Below are 24558 nucleotides of genomic sequence, written 5' to 3'. Positions count from 1 at the left end.
TTTGCACGTCTCATTTGGTGAGTCAGTTTATTTCCAGATACAGGGAAGGAGGTGACAACAAGGCAGGGGTCTGCCGCTGCAGACAGATTAGGGAGCACCCTCCTGGGGTTCTTCGATCACCTCCAGAGCAGGGTTGGAAAGAGGCATACCCGGGACGCACCGACCGGTACAGCGGGAGAAAGGTGGACGCCAAATTCTCCGGACTAGAAATGAGTCGGGGGAGCAGGGGGGTGCAGTAGCGGGCGAGGGGCTTGAGTTATTAGTTGGACTTGCACCTACTCTTTCCCGGGTCTGGGGCGCAGCCTACAGCCCTAAGGTGTAGGAGGGACGACGCCGGTGCTCTCGGCGCTTGCGCGCTCTCGGCACTGCCCCCTGACGCCGAGGTAACGTCACGTCCGGAGCGGCGGCGGCGTTCTCGGCGCACGCGCACTCTCGTCACCGCCCCTGACGTCAAAGTGACGTCACTCCCGGCGGTGGCGGCGGCGGCGACTGGGGGTTTTGTCTCTTAGGCGCGGCAGTTCCTGACGTCTCCCTCCGCCCGGCCGATAGGGGCTGGCCCCCTCAGGTCGCCGCCTACCTGCCGGCCAGTCAGCGTGCCGGGCTTGGGTTCCGCCGCCTCCCCGGACCTCTTAAGTCTCAACCCGGGTGTGTGTTTCTACTCCTAGAGGTGAAGCATGTTAGGGAGAGTGGGACCTGCGGTCTTGGCCTAGGGTGTGTTTCTTTCATCTCCTGGGCGGGAAGGAAACTTAAAAATTATTCCTTCCCGGAGGACGCGTTCGCTGTTGCATTGCAGTCGGAGGATGGGGGTCCTTAGATGGCAGACACCGGATCGCCTTGCAGCTGTTTGGATGCTGCTTTTAAATAAATCCCACCTTGTGTAGCGTTTTAATGCTATGGAATTCAGCTCTTAAAAAACATTTATTTTATCTTAAATGCTCAGAGCCATTTAGACTTATTCAATTTGCGCGCACGCCAAGTTGCTTCAACCGTGTCCGATTCTGTGCGACCCTGTGGCCTGTCGCCTGCCAGGGCATTCTCCAGGCAAGAACACTGGAGTGGGTTGCTGTTTCCTTCTGCAGGGGAGCTTCCCGACCCAGGGATCGAACTTTCATCCCTTACATCTGCATTGGCAGGCGGGTTTGTTTGTTTCGTTTTTTTAATAACCACTAGTGCCTCCTGGGAAGCCCAATTTAGACGAATTCTATTTTTTACTGTGCCCCAGGTGACTCAGTGGGTATCTTGTCAGTAAGGAAGAACTTGGCTGTCTAGCAATTCAACACTCCCCTGGCCACATCTCAAAATTTCTAAAACCTGAGGGTATATTCTTTGCACCAGTGCTTTGGGTCGTGCAGTGCTACACGTTTTGGAAACTGTTACTCCCACTCTGTTCTTAAAACACAAACCTAATTTGACCATTTCTTGATGACTTCAATCTACTGAAGGTTATTGTGGAAGAACCTGGAGACCCCTGGACTTTTTGAGTTCTAATGTCAGATTTTAAGTTATTTTGTCTCCAACTGTGTGGAATCGCTTGTCAACCAGGCTACATTCCTGCCCCTCTTCTGGTTTATAATTTAATGCTTAATCTGTTGTGGGTTTTGAATTTTGACAATTACATTTGATAGAATTGTGTTTAAAGGAAAAGTGAGTGAGGAACTTAGTTTTTTCGTTTTTTTTTCCCTCTTTTTATAACTTAGTTTCTTGTTTTACAAAACACCCATTTTAGAAAACATGGCTAAGCCAAAGAAAATTAAAATCATCTGGAATCCTGCTGCCTAAAGATAACCACTGTTAACATTTCAGAATAGTTTAATTTTTTAAAATACATACTATTTTTAAAACAAAACCAATTGTATATATTTGGTAGTACACTTTGTGTGACATTTTGTCTGTCTTCCTATTTCACTTTTTTCTTTGAACATGTTTAATGGCTGCAGAATATACCATTGTGCTAGGTTCTCTAAGTTATGTAGGAATGCTAAGGCATGAACCTCGTGTCATCTGTTTGAGCAGCTCGGGGGACTTCTGTTTCATATCTTGGTTTTGGGCCAAGGTGCATAGGTGAGGTCTTATTAGGGTTATGTAAACAGGAAGGTTTAATATTGAGTCCTATGCAAGGGCAGACCATTTATCATAGTGTATAAGATTCATGGAAGAGTTGGAGAAAATCATGGAATTTTTCTCAATTCTTATTTTTTGTTTCTAGGCTCACGTTTTTTCACTCCCTATTCTGTCTCTCCAAGAATGAAACATGACTGAGGACTCCCAGAGAAACTTTCGTTCAGTATATTATGAAAAAGTGGGGTTTCGTGGAGTTGAAGAGAAGAAATCATTAGAAATTCTCCTAAAAGATGACCGTCTAGGTGAGTTTTATAAGTTAAACCTATTGGTTCTCAGTCATCCCAGATGTTCTGAAGTATTAACTTATAAGATGTCCAAGGACTTACTTGAGTCCCTCGCCTTTTGTCAGCTTCCCCGGTGGCTTGTATGGTAGTCCAGTGTTTAAGATTTTGCCTTCCAGTGCACCGGTTGTGGGTTTGATCTGTGGCTGGGGGGGCGAGGTGGTTAGGATTCCATGTGCCTTGTGGCCAAAAAACCAAAATGTTAAAAAAAAAAAGCAATATTGTACCAAATTTGAGAAAGACTTAAAAAGTTAAAAAAAATTCCAAAGATATGTTACCTGCTGTATATATATTATACATGTATTTTTATTTTAGTGATAGAATGATAGGAGAATGGTATATTTTGGGAGGAACTAAGGACTTTTCAAGTTTATACTTCACTGAGTTGGAGTCAGACCTTTTTGAAAGGCCTCTTAAGTAATATTTTTTCTCATATTAGACCCATATATTTTCTTAATTTTTAGAGGTGTCATCCTAGCTTCTGGGTAAATTTGTAGCAACTCTTGCTGTAATTTTCTTTTATGGAAATACTGAGACTGCATGATGGATTAACATTTTTATTTCTTCTAAGCCAATCATAATAAGGTCTTTAATGTGTCTAATTAAAGTAGGATAAACTGAACCATAGTTTAAAATAGTAGTTTAAATGCATAGAGTGTTTTTTAAAGTTTCAAAAACATTTCCCACCTGATCTTTGATCCTCACTATTCAGTGTGTGCTTTTTAAGTATTACAGTTCTCACTTGACAAGTAGGGGAACTGAGGTCCAAGATGTGGTTGAATGTGGTTTATTGGTGAGTATGGGAGTTTGCAGGCTGACTGTGCTGCTTGCCAGCGATGTTAACTCAGTCCAGTCACTTAATCTCCTCTGAGCTTCAGTTTCTGCATCTTTAAAACAATAACTACCCAACAAGCTTGCGGTGTGAATAAATGAAGTGAGTTCTATAAATAGTAAATACCACTGATGTTATGGTGAATGTAGTAATGAATATGCAAAGTACATCTCCTCTGCTGTGAAACACTGATTGTTTTTGAATAGCTAGTTAGAACACCTGGGCTGGAAATCAGTCTAGTGTTGCCTTTTCTGGATTTGCTCACTGTGCAGCAACCTTCCTCCGAAGAGATGTCTTACTCTAATTTCAGTGTTAAAAGATAAAATGTATTTTTACATATCGTGATCAGCATGAAAAGCATCTTTTTTTTTTTTTTTTCTTCCTCCAGATATCGAGAAACTTTGTACTTTCAGTCAGAGGTTCCCTCTCCCATCCATGTACCGTGCGTTGGTCTGGAAGGTGTTACTCGGTATGATTCCCAAGAGTTGGGAACTTTTATCTTCAAAAATGTCGAATTGATGGGGTCATTGGTATCTTATCAGTCAGAAAAAGGATTTTTTTTTAGGATGTTTACTGGGCACTAACCTCAGAGCCTGAATCCCCACTCACTTTGGAAACTCTGGAAGAACGTGACCTCAGCACAGAGCCCTGAGTGTCCCTGAGAGCATCAGGGCACCAGTTCCCAGCCTTTTTGGCCCAGGGATTGGTTTCATGGGAGACAGTTTTTTGTAGGGAGTAGGGGTAGGGAGGCTGGGGTAGGGAGGCTGGCTTCTTGATGATTCAGGTACATTACTTTTATTGTGCATTTTATTTCTAATCGGATGCCGCCACTGATCTGACAGGAGGTATGGGTCCACAGCCTGGAGGTTGGGGACCCTTGATTTAGGGGCGTAAGAAGAGACAGTGAGGCAGACTTGTTTCCCTGAAACAAGTTACGGGAAGAGCATTGAGCTGGGAGAAAGGAGAACTGGTCTGAGCTTTATTGTCAACTGGGTCACCTTGAAGACCCCACTAGACCTCTCTCGCTCGCTCTTTTTTTTTTTTTTTTGCATCTGTAAATGAGAATATTGAGTTAATTAACTCCTAGGGTTGAGCTCTTGATTTGTTATTCTGTGACTCCCAGCTGCAGAGGTATAACTTCCTAATGAGTGCTATCAGAGTCAAAAAAGGAAGTGTTTGCTTTGAGAGTGTTTACTTTGTTGAAGCACAAATAACTTCCAATGAAGATGCGTGAGAAAGAAGGAAAAATGACCTTGCTTGGTTTCTTGTGAAAGAAAAAGTATATTAGGTGCCTGAAGTGACTGGCAGCATCCCTTCTGAGTCAAGGATCTTTTCCTGTTATCTCTGAGCCTGTTAACACCAAAAATACCTTTCCGTTACCACCCTCCTTTTCTTTCTTAAAAAAAAAAAAAAAAAAATCCTGGAATTCCCTTGTGAGGCAAGTATTAGTATTCCAGTTTTGCCAACGGGGGAAAAAGACCGAGGCTAAATAATTTTCCTGAGGGCTTGTAGCCTGTAAATGGCAGAGCTCAGGTTTGTAGAAGCCTTTTGAAGTTAGGCTGGATTATAGACCTTGTTTTCTTTCCACAATGTGCTGTGTTTTCAGGACTTGAAAAATCCTTAGAACCAGGTCTGATTATGTAATGAGGCAGTGAGGGAATGCATGCCATGCTGGAGACCACTGACTGCACAGTGCCTTTTCTGTTGTGTATCTTGTCCGTCTTTGTACACTTACATTTCTAATAGGTCACTGTGCAGTTAAAATATAGAGAATTTGTATTAAAAAAAAAATCTGTTTTTCCCAGAGCATTTCTTAAATCTTAGTGTTTACAGTATCCAGCGAAATAAATGCCTTCTAAGGGTGCCTTTTAGGTGGCAGTGCCTGTAGTGTTTATTTCTGCTGGGAAATAGTGTGTCTTATTAACCAATAATGCCTGTAGATTTGTGTGAGATGGACAGTAATACTTTGCAACTGACCACCAAGGCCCGTCGGGCTGCTCATCAACTCTTTTTTCCTGGCTTCGTTTATTAGGTTCAGTTCAGTTCAGTCGCTCAGTTGTGTCCGACTCTGCAACCCCATGGACTGCAGCACGCCAGGCCTCCCTGTCCATCACCAACTCCTGGAGCTTGCTCAAATGCATGTCCATCGAGTCAGTGATGCCATCCAACCATCTCATCCTCTGTTGTCCCCTTCTTCTCCTGCCCTCAATCTTTCCCAGCATCAGGGTCTTTTCAAATGAGTCAGCTCTTTGAATCAGGTGGCCAAAATATTGGAGTTTCAGCTTCAACATCAGTCCTTCCAGTGAACACTCAGGACTGATCTCCTTTAGGATGGACTGGTTGGATCTCCTTGCAGTCCAAGGGATTCTCAAGAGGTTAAGTCTTCCTCCTTTAGTTATGGTGCAGGGGTTTAGTTGCCCTGTGGCTTGTGGGATCTTAGTTCACCAACCAGGGATCAAACCCGCATTCCCTGCATTGGAAAGCGATTCTTAACCACTGGACCACCAGGGATGCCCCATCTTCCTTGTTCCTGAGGTTAATGCACTGGAGATTTAGAGCTGCCATGCTGTGTTGGAGTTCTGGTTCTAACATTAAACTGGCACCAAGCTCATCCAAGTTGTGTTTCCCAGAATGTTCTTTAGAATACTGGATCTGTGGTTGTTTGCACCAAAGAGAGCTCCATGATCAAATATACTAGCTAATACTTACACGAGCTTAGTATGTGCTGTGTACTGTGAGTGTTTTATGTATATTAATTTGTTTATTCATCATTACAACTGTGTGACGTGGGTGTTACTCTTCCCATTCTTCGGGTGGAAAAACTGAGGCACAGGAAGAGCAAGTAAGTTGCTGAGGTTCACCCAGACAGTTCAGTATAGATTCAAACCTGGGAACTTTGACTCTGGAGCTTGTGCTGCAAAATAGTTTCTTTAGGTTTAGTGAAGCCAGAATAAATAAAGATGTTTTTCTTTAGAGCAAAACTTAAAGCCTTAAATTCATTGTTACCGCTTCACAAATCTGTTCAACTCTGGTACCCTTTTTATCACACAGACCTCAAGGGCTCATATTCTGTGCAGAACATTTGGGGAAATGTGTAACCATCCCATTTCCTGCCTCTGGCAGAGGAGGAAACAAGTGCCAGGAGAGACATTTGAGAGAGTCCGGTGTTCTAGTTGACTGAAGACCCTTCCACTGCTCTTTCCTCTGTGTTTTTTCTATGCCTTTGTTTGTTCTTGCCCCAAAGTCTAAATATATTAATGAATATACAATGGCGTATGAAATGTAAGGTCATTTCATCAGTGAAAATTGGAGGTTTTTGTTCTCGTAAAGGTAGGGTACTTTGTGACCAAGTTTTAGTTGTTGGCAAAGGAAAGGATTTGTCCATTTGGTGGTGGTTCTGAGATGAAGGGGGCTTGTTGTCAGCCAGGGCTGCCTTGAAACACCACAGACTGAGTGGCTTAAACAACAGTTTACATTCTCACAGTTGTGGAAGCTGGGAAGTCCAAGACCAAGGTACTGGCTGATTTTGTTCCTGGTGAAGCGTCACCTCCTGGCTTGCAGGTGGCCATCTTCTTGCTATGTCTTTGCACGGCAGAGAGAGACAGCTCAGTTCAGTTGCTCAGTCATGTCCAGCTCTTTGCAACCCCATGGACTGCAGCACTCCAGGCCTCCCTGTCCATCACCAACTCCTGGAGCTTGCTCAAACGCATGTCCATCGAGTCGGTGATGCCATCCAACCATCTCATCCTCTGTCATCCCCTTCTCCTCCTGCCTTCAGTCTTTCCCAGCATCAAGGTCTTTTCCAGTGAGTCAGTTTTTCACATCAGGTGGCCAAAGTATTGGAGTTTCAGTTTCAGCATCAGTCCTTCCAATGAATATTCAGGACTGATTTCCTTTAGGATGGACTGGTTGGATCTCCTTGCAGTCCGAGGGACTCTCAAAAGTCTTCTCCAGTACCACAGTTCAAAAGCATCAATTGTTCAGTGCTCAGCTTTCTTTATAGTCCAACTCTCACATCCATACATGATCATGGAAAAACCATAGCTTTGACTAGATGGACCTTGTTGGCAGAGTAATGTCTCTGCTTTTTGACAGAGAGCATGCTAATTCCTGTGTTCTTCATTTTCCTATAAGGACACCCACCCTATTGTATTAGGGCCTCACCTTGTGATCCCATTTAACCTTAATCATGTCCTAAAGGCCCTGCCTCCAAATACGATCCCATTGGGGATGAACCATGAGGGGACAATTAGCAGACAAGCACAGAAACTGGAGATAGGCTTCTAGGCGCTGAGGGTGGCCCCAGGATGACAACCGTAAACTTGAATTAAATCATACTAGTTACAATAATGATTTATCTTGAATTTATGTGGCATATTTATTCAAAGGCTTTAGATGTCATTTCATGCAAAGATGGGCACAATAAAAGACAGTGGTATGGACCTAACAGAAGCAGAAGATATAAGAAGAGGTGGCAAGAATACACATAAGAACTATCCAAAAAAGATGTTCATGACCCAGATAACCACGATGGTGTGATCACTCACCTAGAGCCAGACATCCTCAGATGCGAAGTCAAGTGGGCCTTAGGAACCATCACTACAAACAAAGCTAATGGAGGTGATGGAATTCCAGTTGAGCTATTTCAAATCCTAAAAGATGATGCTGCGAAAGTACTGCACTTAATATGTCATCAAATTTGGAAAACTCAGCGGTGGGCACAGGACTGAAAATGTCAGTTTTCATTCCAATCCCAAAGAAAGGCAATGCCAAAGAATGTTCAAACTACCACACAATGGCACTCATCTCACATACTGCCAAAGTAATGCTCAGAATTCTCCAAGCCAGGCTTCAACAGTATGTGAGCCGAGAACTTCCAGATGTTCTAGCTGGACTTAGAAAAGGCAGAGTAACCCAGAGATCAAATTGCCAACATCTGTTGGATCATCGAAAAAGCAAGAGAGTTCTAGAAAAACATCTGCTTTATTGACTATGCCAAAGCCTTTGACTGTGTGGATCACAACAAACTATGGGCAATTCTTAAAGAGATGGGAATACTAGACCACCTTACCTGCCTCCTGAGAAATCTGTAGTAGATCAAGAAGGAACAGTTAGAACTGGACATGGAACAACAGACTGGTTCCAAATTGGGAAAGGAATATGTCAAGGCTGTGTATTGTCACCTTGCTTATTTAACTTATATGCAGAGTACATCATGAGAAATACTGGGCTGGATGAGGCACAAGCTGAAATCAAGATTGCTGGGAGAAATAGCAAGAACCTCAGATATGCAGATGACACAACCCTTATGGCAGAAAGTGAAGAAGAACTAAAGAGCCTCTTGATGAAAGTGAAAGAGATGAGTGAAAAAGTTGGCTTAAAACTCAACATTCAGAAAACCAAGATTATGGCATCTGGTCCTATCACTTCATGGCAAATAGATGGGGAAACGATGGAAACAGTGAGACCTGATTTTTGGAGGCTCCAAAATCACTGCAGATGGTGACTGCAGCCATGAAATTAAAAGACGCTTGCTCCTTGGAAGAAAAGTTATGACCAGGATAGACAACATATTAAAAAGCAGGGACATTACTTTGTCAACAAAGGTCCATCTAGTCAAGGCTATGGTTTTTCCAGTAGTCATGTATGGATGTGAGAGTTGGACTATAAAGCTGAGTGCTGAAGAATTGATGCTTTTGAACTGTGGTACTGGAGAAGACTCTTGAGAGTCCCTTGGACTGCAAGGAGATCCAACCAGCCCATCCTAAAAAAAATCAGTCCTAAATATTCATTGGAAGGACTGATGCTGAAACTGAAACTCCAATATTTTGGCCACCTGATGCAAAGAACTGACTGATTGGAAAAGACCCTGATGCTGGGAAAGATTGAAGGCAGGAGGGAAGGGGATGACAGAGGATGAGATGGTTGGATAGCATCACCAACCTGATGGACATGAGTTTGAGTAAGCTCTGGGAGTTGGTGATGGATTGGGAAGCCTGGCATTCTGCAGTCCATGGGGTTGCATAGAGTCAGACTCGACTGAGCGACTGAACTGAATTGATGATGTCATTTTATTTCTCATTGATATCAGTGATGCAATTGCCATCCAGTTATTGATTGTATTGATATTTAAAATTTATAGTGTAAATTTCTAAAACAATATGTATAGTAAGTAAATACTTGTGACTTCTACTCTAATTGTGGTAGCATCTCACAGGATTCTTTCATACAGGAGGGGTTCAGATTGGTGCTTCTGTATTTTACTATCTTTATTCCCTGTCCCCCACCCCGGGGCTCTATAGGAATCTTGCCTCCACACCATGAGTCCCATGCCCAGGTGATGATGTATCGCAAGGAGCAGTACTCTGATGTCCTTCACGCCTTGGAAGTCATCCGCTTCATCAGTGATGCCACCCCTCAGATTGAAGTCTATCTCTACATGCACCGGTTGGAGTCTGGGAAGTTGCCTCGAAGTCCCTCGTTTCCACTGGTCAGTGGTGCTTTTGTTCAACCCTTGGCTCAACTCTCAACTGCTCCATTGGCCAGCCTTTGATCACGTCATGTTTTGCCTTTGAACCTTTCAGTGGCTCTTCTTTGTAGAATAAAAGCATAGCCCTGTACAATCTGACCCAGTCTCCCTAATTTTTAAAAATTTTATTTTGAAGTAATTTCAAAGTTACAGAAAAGTTGCAAGATTACTACCAAGAGTTCCCATTTAACCTTTATCACAGTTCCCTAGTCATGAACGTTTTACCACACTTGCTTTGTCATTTTTCCTGTATATGTGTACCTGTTTTTCCCCCAAAGTATTTGAGAATAAGATGTAAACGTAGCATCCCATTATTCCAGATTCTTGCAGTATATGCTTGCTAAAGATGAGAACACTTCCCTTGGTGACCATAGTTCTGTCATCAACACCAAGAAATTGACATTGATATAGTACTAACATCTCATCTTCACTCAATTTCCACTTGACCAGTTGTCCCAGTAATGCCCTTTATCATAAACAATGAAAGTTTTGGTTCAGAACTTATCAAACTTTCAGCCACTAGTTTACCATTTGTTGATGATTTTTAAAAAATTTCCTTATGTTTGAACTCTTCAATTTAAAATCATTTTAGATGTAGAGAAAACTTACGTAAAGAGTAGTATTCCCATTTACCTTCACCTAGCATCCTCTATGGAGAAGGCAATGGCACCCCACTCCACTGTTCTTGCCTGGAGAATCCCAGGGACAGGGGAGCCTGGTGGGCTGCCGTCTATGGGGCCGCACAGAGTCGGACACGACTGAAGCAGCAGCAGTGTTCTCAAATGTTAGGTCTCAGTTGTTCTCTGGTTATTTATCAAAACCAGAAACATTCATACAATGCCATGAGCTAATAATCTGTAGCTGTTTCGGAAATTTTGCTGACTGTCAGTCACACCAGTGTCCTTTTTCTGGTCCACGATCCAATCGGGGATCTTGCATCACACTTACTCTTAGTTGCCTGTAGTCTGGATCAGTCCCTCAGTCTTTGTCTGTCTTTCGTGACCTTGACAGTTTGGAAGAGTACTGGCCAGTAGTGTTTCTCATTTATTTCCTCATGATTGAAGTCTAGTTGTGAATTTTTGGATGCTTAACTGCTTTTGCTGCTTTGATCACTTGGTTAAGGTGATGTCTGGGAGGCTTCTGCATGGTTGCTTTTTTTCTCTTTGTAATTAATAAGTAACTTGTCGGGGAGGTACTTTGAGGCTGTGTAAATATCAATCCTTAAATAGTTTTCACTCTGCTGATTGCCAAATGGTGACCTTCTGGCTCCTTCATTCCTTCTGCATTTATTAGATGGCTTTTTGATAAGGAAGAGTTTTCCCTTCTCTTTTATCAGTATGTATTTATAGATTTCTCTTTTATTCAGTGGCCTATAAGTCATTACTGCCACTGTTTTGATGTTAAAGTTGTCCCAGATTGGCCTAGTGGGAGCTGCTACAGGCCGGCTTCTGTGTCGTCTGGACAAGTTCCCATCATTTTGAGCCCTTCCTTACTTTCTGGAGCAAAAAGATACTCCAGGTTCATCTTATACTATTCCCCAAACCTGGAATAATTATCCTTTTATCTTTTTATTTTAATTTTTTAAAATTGCCATTAGAAACCAAGAACAGGGGGCCAGATGTGCTCATTGTCCTTGGTGTGTCATTGCTTGTAGGCTCCTTCAGGAGACAGAGCTGGGAAATATACACACATATATGCTTATCACTGTATTAAAAAAACGTTAATTTTATTTAATGCTAGTTAATGCTAATACTGCCAGTAATCACAAGTTCATTCTAGCTCTCACCCTTTCTATACTTGCAGCTTCCTTCTCTGGCAGTTACAATGAAGCTAATGGAAACCTCTTATTTGTATTTATTCTTTGCTCCTTCCTCTGTCTGTAACCAACATAGTCAGCCACATCTTTGGCCCCAGCTTGCAGGCACCAGAGGCCTTGTGGTCACTGACTGCCACTTGGCCTCAGCTTCACAGGCTCCAGCCTCCTTTATAGGCTTGATCTTTGACAGGCTGCTCGCTCTAGTTACTAGGATTGCTTATTGTTTATAAAGGAAAGAGAAGGGGGAAGTGGAGGAGGGCAGGCAAAGTAATGACTACAGCTCTTGGGTTTTGGCGGCAATTCACATAGGCATTTTAACTTTTGGCTAAAACAGAGTGAATTGTTATGAATAGGGATTTGTCCGCAAACTAGGCTATTCTATATTTTTTTCGTGGTGGTTGTAGATTTCAACCTGCTAACAGCAGTGTGAAGCTTTGACTTGTTCTTTCTCTCTTTTTAAAAACATTTGTTTTTATTTATTTGGCTATGCTGAGTCTTGGTTGCAGCATGTAGGATCTAGTTCCCTGGCCAGGGATCGAACCCGGGCCTCTTGCATTGGAAGCAAGGAGTCTTAGCCATTGGACCACCAGGGAAGTCCCTTTTTCTTTAACTTTTTGAGGTTGCTGTGGGTCCCATGGACAGATCTTATGTTGTTCACTTTTATAAAGTTTATCAAGAGAGAACATCCCAGGAAATAGTTGGAACCCTTGAATGTCTTTAAATCTTATTTCTCATTGACAAAATACAGTTAGTCGATGGTACTACACAAGTCCCTGAACTATGTATGAAGTTAGGTTAGATTATTCATTAGCTCAAGGTCTAAATGTTTCCAGTGGCCTTGGGCAGACACGCTGTCCCAAGTGTTCATTTTGGGTGTGTGTCTCCTTGGCCTCCAACCCCACTCAGCTGTATTTTTCTTATCTTTTAATAAGACTGTGTAGCAGTGCTGTACCCACGGCTGTAAATATAGAAGCTGACTTCAGCTGAAGGGCGCTGGTCCTCTTAGCTGCGTCTCGGAGTAGCTGGGTGCAGCATTGAACTGCTGGATTCAGGACTACGAGCCCAGGGCCAGGCGGGAGTCCACGAAAGGAGCCTTTCTGCTGCTCTTGACATGTTGTGGAAAGTTAATAAGTGGAAAAGAGGCCTAAATGCAATTCTTCTATTAAAATAGGAAGTTTGATTTAACTTGGGACTTCTTAGAGGAGTAGAAAGAAACTTTTTCCTTTCAGTGTTAAAATCCTTTAGCTGTTAAATTCTAGATGAAAACGTAAAGCTTTTAGTATAAGGTGCAGTGATTGAAAACAGATTTTTCAAGTGGATTCCAGTTTTTTTGAGACTTCTTTTGAAATTTACTTGGTTTACTTTCATGTTCTGAGTGTTGACACAAGGTTTGAGAAATGCCATTCTTCTGATTCCTAAAATTCTGATTCTAGGGGCAGTTTCAGCTTTATAAGTGCTTAAAGATAGAGCAAAAATTTAAAGATGTGTATGAATGCTTTGAAATAAAATGCTTACTCGTCCTTTTGTGGTCATTTTTGCAAATTACCGTATTGACAATAGTTGTCTCTATTATTTGTGCTGTTTTATCACATCTGTTTGAAAGGGATTCTCTTCCAGCACTGAGAATACTTTTGGGTGGAGAGTCATCCTTTGCTTCAGGTTTATGTTGACTCTTTGGGCTTAATGTTAGAAGCTGGGAAATCCGTGAATGTTCAGCCTGAAGCCTGAGTGTTCAGAAGCCACACTGCCTCAGATTCCCTGGTTACTCTTCATCTCCCGTCAGTTGTCTTTTTAGTGATGGACTGGGTGCTTTTGGTCCCACTTCGACTTATTTTGGCTCCTTCAGAATTTAGGGAGTAAGGCTTCATTTATATTAAAGAATCCTCTGTTTTTCTCTTTTGCCTCCTTCTTGAGAGTTATTATTAATTTTTCAGGAGCCAGAAGATGAAGTATTTCTTGCCATCGCGAAGGCCATGGAAGAGATGGTGGAAGATAGCGTCGACTGTTACTGGATCACGCGATGCTTCGTGAACCAGCTGAATAGCAAGTACCGGGACACTCTGCCCCTGCTGGTGAGGGGTGACATTGTGGCTGTTGTGGGCTGGGGCTGAGCAGTGGTGGTGGGGGTCCTCAGGAAATGCCTTTACCTCCTGGTGGCGCTACAGCTACGAGCGGACCCTCTGGTGGGGTCAGTAGTAAGAGGCCAGGAAGTGAATATCTCCAGCTTGCTGGGCCAGGTGGTCTCTGTGTACCTGCTGCAATCACACAGCTTTCCAGGCGGCACAGTGGTAAAGAATCCACCTGCCAACGCAGGAGACCCAAGAGACTTGGATTTGATCTCTGGCTTGGGAAGATCCCCTGGAGAAAGAGGTGGTCAACCCACTTCAGTTTTCCCTGTAAAATCCCATGGAGAGAAGCCTGCAGGGCTACAGTCCATGGGGTCACAGAGTCAGACACGACTGAGCGACTGAGTGTATACACACACACACACACTGGTGTCACACAAAATAGTAATGCATAAATGCATGGCCATGGCTGGATTTGGCCGCTGCAGGCTGTAGCTTGCCCACCCCCGCTCTATAGTATTCTCTGTCTGATCTAGAATTTTCGCTTAGTACTAAGGTTTAAGTTCGGCTGTATGTAATGGGAAGCCCAAACAGTAGACGCTTTACTGTCTTCTCTCATGTAAGCAGAAGTCCAGGGGCAAGGCAGCCTAGGGCTGGGACCCGGGTCCCTGTCCTCCTGCTCCAGCGCTCCTAGGGGTGACCATCCTCTCGTGATCACGTGATGGTGCTGGAGAGACAGCCCTGACATCCGTGCTCTGGACAGGAAGGGAAGGTAGAGGAGAAGTGCCAAGCCCGGCCAGCCTGCCCCCCTTTACAGACTTCGTTCTGCATGACCATTAGTGAGGAGGGTGTCCCCAGGTTGCCCCGGTCTGCAGGGGAGCCTGGGGAATGTGGTTGGTTGGTTTTGAGCCGGGCACGCTGTGGTCTCACATTGGAACAGGGACTCTGTTCCTGAGGAAGGAGAGGGGAGTGGACATGAGCTGGGCAGGCGGTGGTCTGCCGTGCTGACTGGGGAATCGGGAGAACCAGTGCTTGGGTCATCCTCGTATCAGGGGTCCTTTGCCATTCTCTCTCCTCAGCTTTCCCCCCCATTTCTCTCATTTTATAAAAACGAGTCTTTTTTCTTAAGTCATTGAACTGTCTCATTTGGAAATTCTGCTGAAAGCAGTAACCACGGTGCAGGGTGCAGGGTCAGGTGTGGGGCACAGGCTGGCTGCTCCCTGGGGAGCCCCGCTCTACCCCTGCAGCGGGCCAGACACTTCAGCCCTCAGCTTCCCCGAGCCCTGAACAGGAGTGTGTTTTATGTGTTTCCATTAGGTAAAGTTCAATTCTTAGAATTTTAAAACTTAACTTCACTTAATCTCAATAAAGCATGGCGTTGGAGCATATGTGAATGGAATGTTAGCTGCCTAATCCAGTCAGGAGGTCCAAACTTGTACCATGGTTTCATCAGCCTTTCTTAATATTGGAGTGAATGTAATCATATATTGATGGATTGTTTAAAAAATTCATTATTTTTAAGAACACAAGTAACAGATACATTCTGGGAGGATTAAATAATCCAAATGAATCCACAGTTGCCGTCGACCTGCCCCCATGCTTCCCCGTCCCCCACTTTCTAAGGTGTAAGTATTGTCACCAGCTTGGTGTGTGTTCGTCTAGACTATTTTTTTTTTTAATATATTTTTGGGCTGTGCTCGGTCTTCATTGCTGTGCCTGGACTTTCTCTAGTTGGGCGAGCAGAGGCTCCTCTCTAGTTGTGGTGCTGGGACGTCTCATCCTGGTGGCTTATCTTGTTGTGGAGCACGAGCTTCCGTGGTTGTGGCACTTGGGCCCTATAGCACTGGCTCAGTGGTTTTGTCCCGGCTCAGTTGCTCTGTGGCATGTGGAATCTTCGAGGACCAGGGATTGAACCTGTGTCCCCTGCATTGGTGAGTGGATTCTTAGCCACTGAACCATCCAGAAGTCCCTTGTCTAAATCATTTTATGTACATTAGAGTGGATTGGGGTGTGAGTGCATATCCATGGACATGTGTGTGTATATGTATGTCTTATACATATTTTTACATATATAATTTTTTTAATATACTGTTCATACGGCCCTATGATTCTTTTTAAAACTTCATGTGTTGAAGTTTTTCCACGTCACTACACGTGGGTGGTTTTCAACCCCGACTTCCTGTTACTACCACCTGAGAGTTCTTAACAATGACCAGAGCAGTGAAATCAGAGTCTCCCAGGGTGGGGCCTCAGAATTCTAATTTTTTAAAACTCAGTGATTCTGAAATGAGGCTAGGGTTGAGAGTCATTCATTTAGAACCACTGAAAAAATTCTCATGGGGTGGCAAAGAGTCGGACACACCTGAGCAACTGAAGTGAAAAAGTTCTCATAGTCTTTCTTGTTAAGAATTTGCCCTAATTTAGTGTAATGGCTCCATGATGACAGCCCTCTCTGTGTACGTGACATGTTCCCGTGTGTGTGTGTGTTTTTCTCTAGGGTGGGTTACCTATACGTTAAATGCTGTAACGCAACAGACGTATTTAAATGCGTTCGCTACCAGGTTACTCACCCAGAGGTTGGACCAATTTTGCTTCCCCCACCAGTTTGAGATTTCCTGTTTTCCACCCCATTGCCAATAATTTATAGTATCAATCTCTTAAAATTTTGCCGACCTGATACTGAAATGGTAGCCCATTTTAATATCCATGGCCCTAATTTTGAGGGAGGCTGAGCAGCTTTGGAGGTATGTTTCTTGGTCATATTTGTCTACCTTTCTATTTTGTTTGCATCTTTCCTTTTTGGGTAAGAATTATTGCTATATGCTGAATGTTTATGTAATTAAATATTTTCTCTGAAAATATTTCTTGCTGTTGTATAAAGATATGAAGGTGATACTATTGGTTTTATCAGTATTTTTTTTTCTTTTGTATCTTAGTTAGAAAGGCCTTTCTAATGCCAAGGTGTTTTTTTTAGAAAGCTTCTAGCTTTTAAAAAATTTTTGAACATTTTAAATTTTAGTCCTTTAGCTGGTGAGGGGCTGAATCTCTGTGACTGGTATGAGATGCAGACATGACTGTTCCTTTTGTGCTGAACTGTAACGTAACTTCAGCCAGCGAGCGCTCCACTGCCCTCTCCCCCTTCCCTGCTCTGGTTAAGCTCTAACAGCTTTGCACAGTGATGTTAGTCAGTTCACTTGCTCAGTCATGTCTGACTCTTTTCGACCCCATGAACTGCAGCACTCCAGGCTTCCCTGTCCTTCACCATGTCCTGGAGTTTGCTTAAACTCATGTCCATTGAGTCGGTGATGCTGTCCAACCATCTCATCCTCCGTCGTCCCCTTCTCCTCCTGCCTTCAGTCTTTCCCAGCATCAGGGTCTTTTCCAGTGAGTTGACTCTTCACATCAGGTGACCAAAGTATTGGACGTTCTGATGAATATTCAGGGTCGATTTCCTTCAGGATTGACTGGTTTGATCTCCTTGCAGTCCACGGGACTCTCAAGAGTCTTCCCCAACACCACAGTTCTGTATCACTCTCTAAAAACATATTGATATGTCATAGGTCAATAACGTTTGCATAAGAAAAGACGTACTGATGATACCTCCAATCAGTAACGTGTAAAGAAAAGAATTTTAGAACCAGCAAGATACTCAGTGTCCTTATGTCCCCTAAACCTTAATTTCATCATCATAAAAAATGATTTTTCACAGGTACATTATTGTGTCTAGGACAGTTTTTAATAGTTGCAAAAGTTCTTTTTAAAAGTTCAGAACGTATTAATATAAGAAAAGCTACATTTCCTTTGTGTTGCTATTTCATGTAGCCATCAAGTGACTTAAAACTTTTAATATTTTTTAAAAATTTATTTGGCTGTGCAGGGTCTTTAGTTGTGGGGTTATGGGGTCTTTTAGAGCCTTTCAGGAGATATTTTCATACCATTTTTTTTTTCCCTGCCCTTATTTAGGTGGTTATATGCTTTTTCTCCTTAGGTTGTTAATGTTATTGCATTGTTTCTATACATAAATTTTCTTTCATTTCTTTTTTAAAAAATTACTTGGCTCTGCCAGGCATTAGTTGTGGTGTGTGTGATTCTAGTTCCCTGACTAGGGATTGAACCCTGCCCCCCCTGCATCGGAAGTGCAGGCTTAGCTGCTGGGCTATCATGAAGTCCCAACTTAAATGCTTAAAGTCAGGTTTTTAAAAAAAATTCTTTAGTTAAACTTTGTTAAATCTAGCTTGAAATTGTTGTTGTTGTTGTTGTATACTAGATCTCTTCTGCCCAGCTTTTTGTTAGAGTTTCTGTAATCTTGTCTGTCATCTTTTCAGATTTTTGTGGTTTTTACCAAGTTTGTTATCACAAAGCATATGTTGTTTCATAATCCTAGGGAAATGTGCGTGTGATGCACAGTGATAGACTTTTGACATCCAAAGAATATTTCTGGCGATGACGCCTTTATGTTGTAGTGTTCTGATTTATAGGAGAGGAGAGCTTTCCTCTCCATCAAGCTTTCGTCTCCAAGACCTTTGGGAAGGTCTTTGATGAGGCCCTTGATTGCCAACGAAAGTGGAGGCCAGCTTCAGTGGTGTGATGTGGGAAGCCTCTGTTAATCTCTCTTCAGTTCAGACTGTCTTTAAGCCATCTCAGTCTTGACTGTGTTCAGTCATTAAAGGTTTTTTTTTTCTCCTCGCCATTGACACAATTTTTAAAAGCTGTCCTAAAGAGAGGGTTTTTTTTTTTTTCTTCCTCTTAACACTATTAGCAGCCTCTTTCTTAAGTTTAGTATAAATTCCTCGGTTAAATCTCTTTTGTCAGATTTTGTCTTTTGTTGAGGTGTGCTTTCTTTTCTTTTTTTGTAAAGATTTATTCATTTATGGCTGTGCTGGGTCTTGTTCCTGCACACAGGCCTTCACTAGCTGCAGTAAGCAGGGGCTGCTCTTCACTGCAGTGTGCAGGCTTCTCATTGTGGCGGCTTCTCTGGTTGCAGAGCACGAGCTCTAGGTGCATGGGCTGCAGTAGTTGCAGCATGCCGGCTCAGTTGGCATGGTGCATGGGCTTAGTTGCCCCGCAGCACGTGGAATCTTCCCAGACCAAGGATCGAACCGTGTCCCCTGCATTAGCAAGTGAACTCTTTACCACTGAGCAACCAGGGAAGGCCACTTTATTTTCTTAAAGTAAGAATGAATTGAAGGTCGTGGAAATATTGGAAATAACCTAAATGTTTTACAGGAAAGTATAAAATCGGCTGCTTCCCAGGTGACGCTAGTGGTAAAGAACCCGCCTGCCAATAGGTGAGAAACGTTAGTTCAGTCCCTGGGTGGGGAAGATCCCCTGGAGGTGGGCATGGCAGCCCACTCCAGTGTTCTTGCCCGGAAAATCCCATGGACAGAGGAGCCTGGTGGGCTACAGTCCATGGGGTCACAGAGAGTCGGACACGACTGAAGCAACTTAGCATACACACAAAAATAAAATTACCATATCTACTATTTGCTGTGTCCTCAAATGTCAGTGTAAACGTCATCTTCCACTAAAAGGAAAAAGCACGCGTGGATGTGTACTTATAGTCGCCCTGTCAGATTTAGCACTCACATCTGACACATTTCTCTCCACCTTGCCTTTTTTTTTAACCTGATTATGCCATGAGCAGTATATGGAGACATTCCTTACTCCTGTTCGTGGCTGCATACCACTCCATCCTAGATTATCCAGCCCTTCTTTAGTGTTGGCTGTTTGAACTGTTTCCAGTCTTGTTGTTACACTGTATTACAGGTGAACAGCTTTGTGCATGTATCCTTTAGTATATTTGGGGGGTAGACTCTGGAAATGACTAGATCACGTGTTACTAAGCAACATGTCACTTAGTAGGTTTTTTCAGATTCCCCTCTGTAGCACTTGTACCACCCTTTTGCATCCTCTTGACCAACAGATGCGGACACCTGTTTCCCTGTAGCCCCGCTGACCTGATGTGTTCTTGCCAGCCTGATAGGTGAGAAGAGATGCCTCAGGATAGTGTGAGGTTGCATTTGTTTTGTTCTAGCCAGCTTGAGCATCTTTTTGTATGGGTTAGAGCCATTTGCATTTTCTCTTGTAGAGTTTTTGGCTTTTTTCTTTTTTAGAAGCTCCTTTATGTAGGGGCGTATTGACCCTTTAAGCAGGATCAGATATTACTCTGTGGCCCTTTTTGCTCAGCCAAGTCGTGTCCCTGCTCATCGTGGGCCAGCCAATCATCAGCTCTCCTGGGAAACTCGTTCTGGGTTAAGATTTCCACCTGGATGTGCCCAGTGTCTCCTGATCATTCCCATGGTAGTTTTATTGCAGCGTGTTGTAGTCAGCCCTTTGCAGGTCTGTCCCAACCAGCTTGGAAGCTCCTTGGAGGCAGGGACGCTGCCTTTACCTTTCACTGCCTTTCCTCTATGGAGCACAGTGTCCGGCTGCAGTGGATATTGTAAGGGTCGTGAATTGCCTCTTTGGTGGAAGGAGAGGTGCAGATATTAGGTTGGCTGAAAAGTTTGGGTTTTTCCATAAGCCTGAACGAGCTTTTGGCCAACCCAATATTTAGTTAAAAACTAACAAAATATTTGCGTTTGCGTGGGTGATACATTGATCTGGTTGTGTCCTTCTGGATGGAGAGTGCAGGCTTAAGGGTTTGACCTGTAGGGTCCCTGCTTTGCCAGAGGACCCTGTAAGTACATCAGTCCCATCTGGGAGTCAGCTCTGGTAGCTCCCAGTCTTCTAGTGTTGGCTGCTGTGGAACCTTCCGTGGGAGAGGCCTCCAAATGGGACCCTGGAGCTTTGTTCCCCCGTGTTCCTCCTGTCTGCCTGGAGTTCTCATGCACGCCTTGCTGGGGACAGCGCTCCTCCTCCAGATGTGCCTGTTGTCTGACCCTCCCTGCCAAGTGCAGTGTGCTCCACGGGGTCAGCCAGGGGGGTGCCTGGTGACTGCTGGGTCCTGTTCATCTCCTCTCTCCCTAGTTCCCTCTCTGCACCTAGTCCCGCCCTGTGTCTTTGGTCTTAGCCTGCTTCTTTCTGTGAACCTATGATCTCCTGCCCTGGAGTAGTCAGCACATGGACCTTTCTTGGCCCTCCAGATCAACTTAATTTTGCTCTGGACTTTTGTCTTAGGTTGTTGAATCTGCTTAGCACAATTAGGACTAACCAGCGTGACTTAACTTTTCCTTAGCTGGAGACTGCCCCAGAAAAACCACTCCGTCCTGGACAGTTGGTTAGTCTGGTTGGTTAGTGCTGACCTGGGAGACTGTGGCATCACCAGTGGCTTGAATGAGTCTGAAGCTTTGTTTCCTAGCACTTCTTGCTTTCAGCATGTATACTTTTTCGTCACAGCCTATAAGATATGGTAACATTAAGTCACAGGAAGTGAATAATCTCTTCCTCTTCAATCATTAGCCAAAGGCTTTTGAACAATACTTGAATCTGGAAGATAGCCGACTGCTGAGTCACCTGAAGGCCTGCTGTGCAGTGTCCACACTTCCCTACGAGCTGTGGTTCAAGAAGTGCTTTGCCGGGTGCTTGCCCGAGTCCAGCTTACAGAGGCAAGTGTTTCTTTCAAATATGACTGAAAGCACAGAGTCAGAAAAATCTTGTTTTTGTTGTTGTTGTTGTTTTTAATGTGATCATCTCAGAATATAAATTTGCTTTAGAACCATGCAGTCATTTGATGCTAACTTCTCCAGCAGCTGACATAGCAACTGGTGATTCTGCGTATTATATATACAATTAGGAGTGTTAGAAATATTGAGTATTAAATATAAAAAACGTTAGGATATATGGTTAGAGAAATTGAAGGCCCTCAATGTGTTAGATGCTGTTGAATATTCACATCTGAAGTAGTCTCCAGGAGTATATATGGATGTGGACTTTTCCAGAAATGGAGCAGATCCTAGAGAAAGATGTTTATTTCTTAGACCCCTTATGACATCATTAAACTAGCTGAAGTTTAGACTGGAGACTCAGACTCAGCTCTTCCATCAATTTCAGGTGTGTTACGGGTATTTTGGAGTCCCATCTTGCTCCCTCCAGGACTTAACACTTGAGGAAAAAGGCCAGACACAAAGAATATTACAGGACAGTGCTTAGGAAGCATATTGAGATGATATTGACTATAAGAGCTATTGGAGTTACCAGAACAATGATTTTTAGAGTATATTTAATAGCTAGCTCCTTAATTAAGGAATTTACTGGAAAATGAAATTGAATTTCATATTTCATTTCACTTTTGTTCTTGTTCCCTAGTATGTAATGGTTATCTTAGCATTACAGAATGTTAGTAAACGTGAAGCTTTGGTTTTTAGGAGCTTCCTGCCCTAAAATGTCAATTTTGAGATATTAATTGGAGGACGTCTTCCTGGAGGACAATGTCCTCACTAGCTCTTCTCTGAAGCTTATGTAGTCAGCCATCTGTCTCCACAGTTGCACGTCTCTGGAGTTAGCCGATCCCAGATCCTGGGCTGTGTTCACACTTGTGGCTGGTCGAATCCTTGACTGTGGAATCTGTGGATGCAGGGGGCTGACTGCACTACCACACTTTATATGAGGGGCTTGAGCCTCCACGGATCTTGGTATGCACAGCAAGTGAGCCCATGAACCACTTCTCTGGGGGTACTGAGGGATGATGGTACATAAAAGAAAATGTAATTTGATTTAATTTTGAAACTTGAGCTGTTTAGGTGTAAACATCAACTTCAGACTTGTAATTTGATTACATCTTTCTTTCATAGGATTTGGGATAAAGTTGTAAGTGGATCCTGTAAGATACTAGTTTTTGTAGCTGTGGAAATTCTTTTAACCTTTAAGATTAAAGTAATGGCACTGAACAGTGCAGAGAAGATAACGAAGTTTCTGGAAAACGTAAGTGTGCTTTGCTTCACTTGAACTTTGAATCTAGAAAGGAATTCAGTTTACCAAGCCAGATTTTTCTATGGCATTAAATTATTTCAGAGACAGTATAGTATATTTTTGCATTATAAGAAATGATTTTTCCCTGGTATAAGTTTCAGCTTGGTCTGTGGATTATAGTCCTCATCCTTTGTTTGGGGGTCACCGATCTGAGCAACAGGTCTGTCTCCATGAGTGTGTGTACCTGGGACCAGAGTGACCACTAGCAGGCCGTCAGGAAACAAGGAGGTGATATCTGTCGCTTTAGGGCGAGCGATCCCCGTTAGTGGAAAAGGAATGTTCTCGGGGATTTTGCTCATAAGCCCTTTCATTTCTGTTCCTATGTCTGGTGGAGTCCCAGTTGAATTTGTTAATGTGCTGAAGTGTAAACTTGAGCATGTTGAAAAAGGTCTGAATGAATCTGGTTTTCCCTATCTTTGTATCTTCGAATACCCTTAACCAGGCAAGAAGAGGTCAAAATAGAGAGACTCAGGCTTGACTGAATTTCACTGGACCCCAAATCTATTTTAATCAGTCAGTGTTAACAGTTGAACAGTGGCCCGGTAGATAAGTGCTCAGTGAATGTGTGTTGGATCAAAGAGCCCTCTTTGTTGTAATAAATAGTGGCACACACTGCCAGGGCCCCTGCTAAATACTTTTTTGTGAATTACCTCCTGTAACCCTGTAAAGAGCCCTGTGAAGTGGGGCTATCATTTGCCTCATCCCAGATGTGGGGATCTGAACCCAGGGAGCGTAGGTAGCCTGCCCAGGGCTCCACCGGGAGTGGGCAGGGCAGGACTCGAACCCAGGTGGGTGACCCCTCAGTGTGGCCTCGGGGGGCACGTGACACGCATCTGGCAGCAGCCGCCCATGCAATCACTTTCTGAAAAGCAGCGAAAACTCCAGTGGACACGAGTTTTATGCCTCAGTGAATGAGAGAGAGGCTGAAGTCAGAATCATGCCTTTCAGAGTCTGGTCTGCTTGTTCACAGGTCCCCCAGGACAGCTCGGATGCGATCGTGAGCAAGGCCATCGACTTATGGCACAAACACTGCGGGACCCCAGTCCACTCTGCCTGAACATTCCTGACGTTGTGGACAGCAGCCAGGGCTGCTCAGCACCTTTTTTCCCCCACCTTGGGACGTGACCTACTGAACTGATAATAGGGTTCTTGCTTTGGTGCTTGAAGTGTAATTGTTTTTCCAGTAAAATTGCTTAAGATAATGTCACTGTGGAGTCACTGTGTTGTGGAATGGCATCTTCTGGTTATACAGAAATACAGGGTTCAACTCTGAATAGCATTTAGGAAAATGTTTATGGAGGTATAGTCTATTTATAATGTTGTGTTAATTTCTGCTGTATAACAAAGTGATTCAGTTGTATATACATATATATTCTTTCTTGTAATCTTTTCCTTTATGATTTAGCACATGATATTAAAGATAGTGCTATGCAGTAGGACCTTCTTGTTCTGAATAGTACTTCAAAAGGGTTGTTGGAAATAGCTCTCAGCTTGTAAAGCAGTTGAGTCAGGGTGGGTGGGTGCTTCAGTGAGCTGTGTGTAACCAGGCCTGCCCTGCTGCGCTTTAATTAGCACCAAGCTAGTTACTTTCTAAGGTCCATTTCTGGAACAAAGAACAACTTCCTTTTATTGATGACTTTTGTTGTTGATGCAGTACCTGTTGAAATCTAAGCTGACTTTCTAAATCTTTTGAAATCTAAATCCACTTTCTGATACTTTTGCTAGATTGGTTTAAATAAAGGCCTTATTATGTTTTTTCTGATCTTTGTGCTAGTTGGGATGAAATATTACTGAACATAAATGTGTCTACATATACCTGCTGAGAGAGGGCTTGTTGATGCTTTGCTGGAACCATGCTTTTTCTTGATGGGTCATTAGATGCAGGGTGGGCGTCAGAGGACTCTGCCACCCCTGCAGGCACAGTGGAAAGGGCAGGTTCCGGGATATAGCTGGGTGGGCGTCAGAGAGGACTCTGCCACCCCCGCAGGCACGGTGGAAAGAGC

General features: G+C 43.4%; 1 protein-coding gene and 1 non-coding gene across 4 annotated transcripts; one reads left to right on the top strand and one right to left on the bottom strand.

Moving 5' to 3' along the window:
* Window positions 1-402: 402 nt before the first annotated feature.
* TBC1D7 (TBC1 domain family member 7) lies at window positions 403-24313 on the top strand. Of its 3 annotated transcripts, none has more exons than XM_040249442.1 (8): window positions 403-667; window positions 2207-2363; window positions 3623-3703; window positions 9537-9724; window positions 13514-13651; window positions 21047-21192; window positions 22378-22507; window positions 23526-24313. In XM_040249442.1, the coding sequence occupies exons 2-8, from the start codon at window positions 2252-2254 to the stop codon at window positions 23610-23612; spliced, it is 882 nt and encodes a 293-aa protein (XP_040105376.1). In that variant the 5' UTR covers window positions 403-667; window positions 2207-2251; the 3' UTR covers window positions 23613-24313. The 3 variants fall into 3 exon arrangements, with proteins under 3 accessions (XP_040105376.1, XP_040105375.1, XP_040105377.1); XM_040249441.1 differs by having other exon boundaries at window positions 501-645; XM_040249443.1 differs by lacking the exon at window positions 3623-3703 and having other exon boundaries at window positions 517-645.
* TRNAW-CCA lies at window positions 12100-12172 on the bottom strand. The gene has a single exon. It is a non-coding gene; the product is annotated as a tRNA-Trp (tRNA).
* Window positions 24314-24558: the final 245 nt, after the last annotated feature.

Source organism: Oryx dammah, unplaced genomic scaffold (genome assembly GCF_014754425.2).
Source record: "Oryx dammah isolate SB20612 unplaced genomic scaffold, SCBI_Odam_1.1 HiC_scaffold_11, whole genome shotgun sequence".
NCBI lineage: Eukaryota > Metazoa > Chordata > Mammalia > Artiodactyla > Bovidae > Oryx > Oryx dammah.
The sequence above is the reverse complement of the archived record's forward strand: the minus strand, read 5'-3'. Positions and strand labels throughout refer to the sequence as shown.

What these genes read in the sequence shown, in the direction of transcription:
- TBC1D7 (XM_040249442.1), top strand. Translation starts at nt 2,252, where the DNA reads ATGACTGAGGACTCCCAGAGAAACTTTCGTTCAGTATATTATGAAAAA. An exon ending in GGGACACTCTGCCCCTGCTG is followed by an intron (nt 13,652 to 21,046) that starts GTGAGGGGTGAC and finishes TTCAATCATTAG; the next exon opens with CCAAAGGCTTTTGAACAATA. An exon ending in TAACGAAGTTTCTGGAAAAC is followed by an intron (nt 22,508 to 23,525) that starts GTAAGTGTGCTT and finishes GCTTGTTCACAG; the next exon opens with GTCCCCCAGGACAGCTCGGA.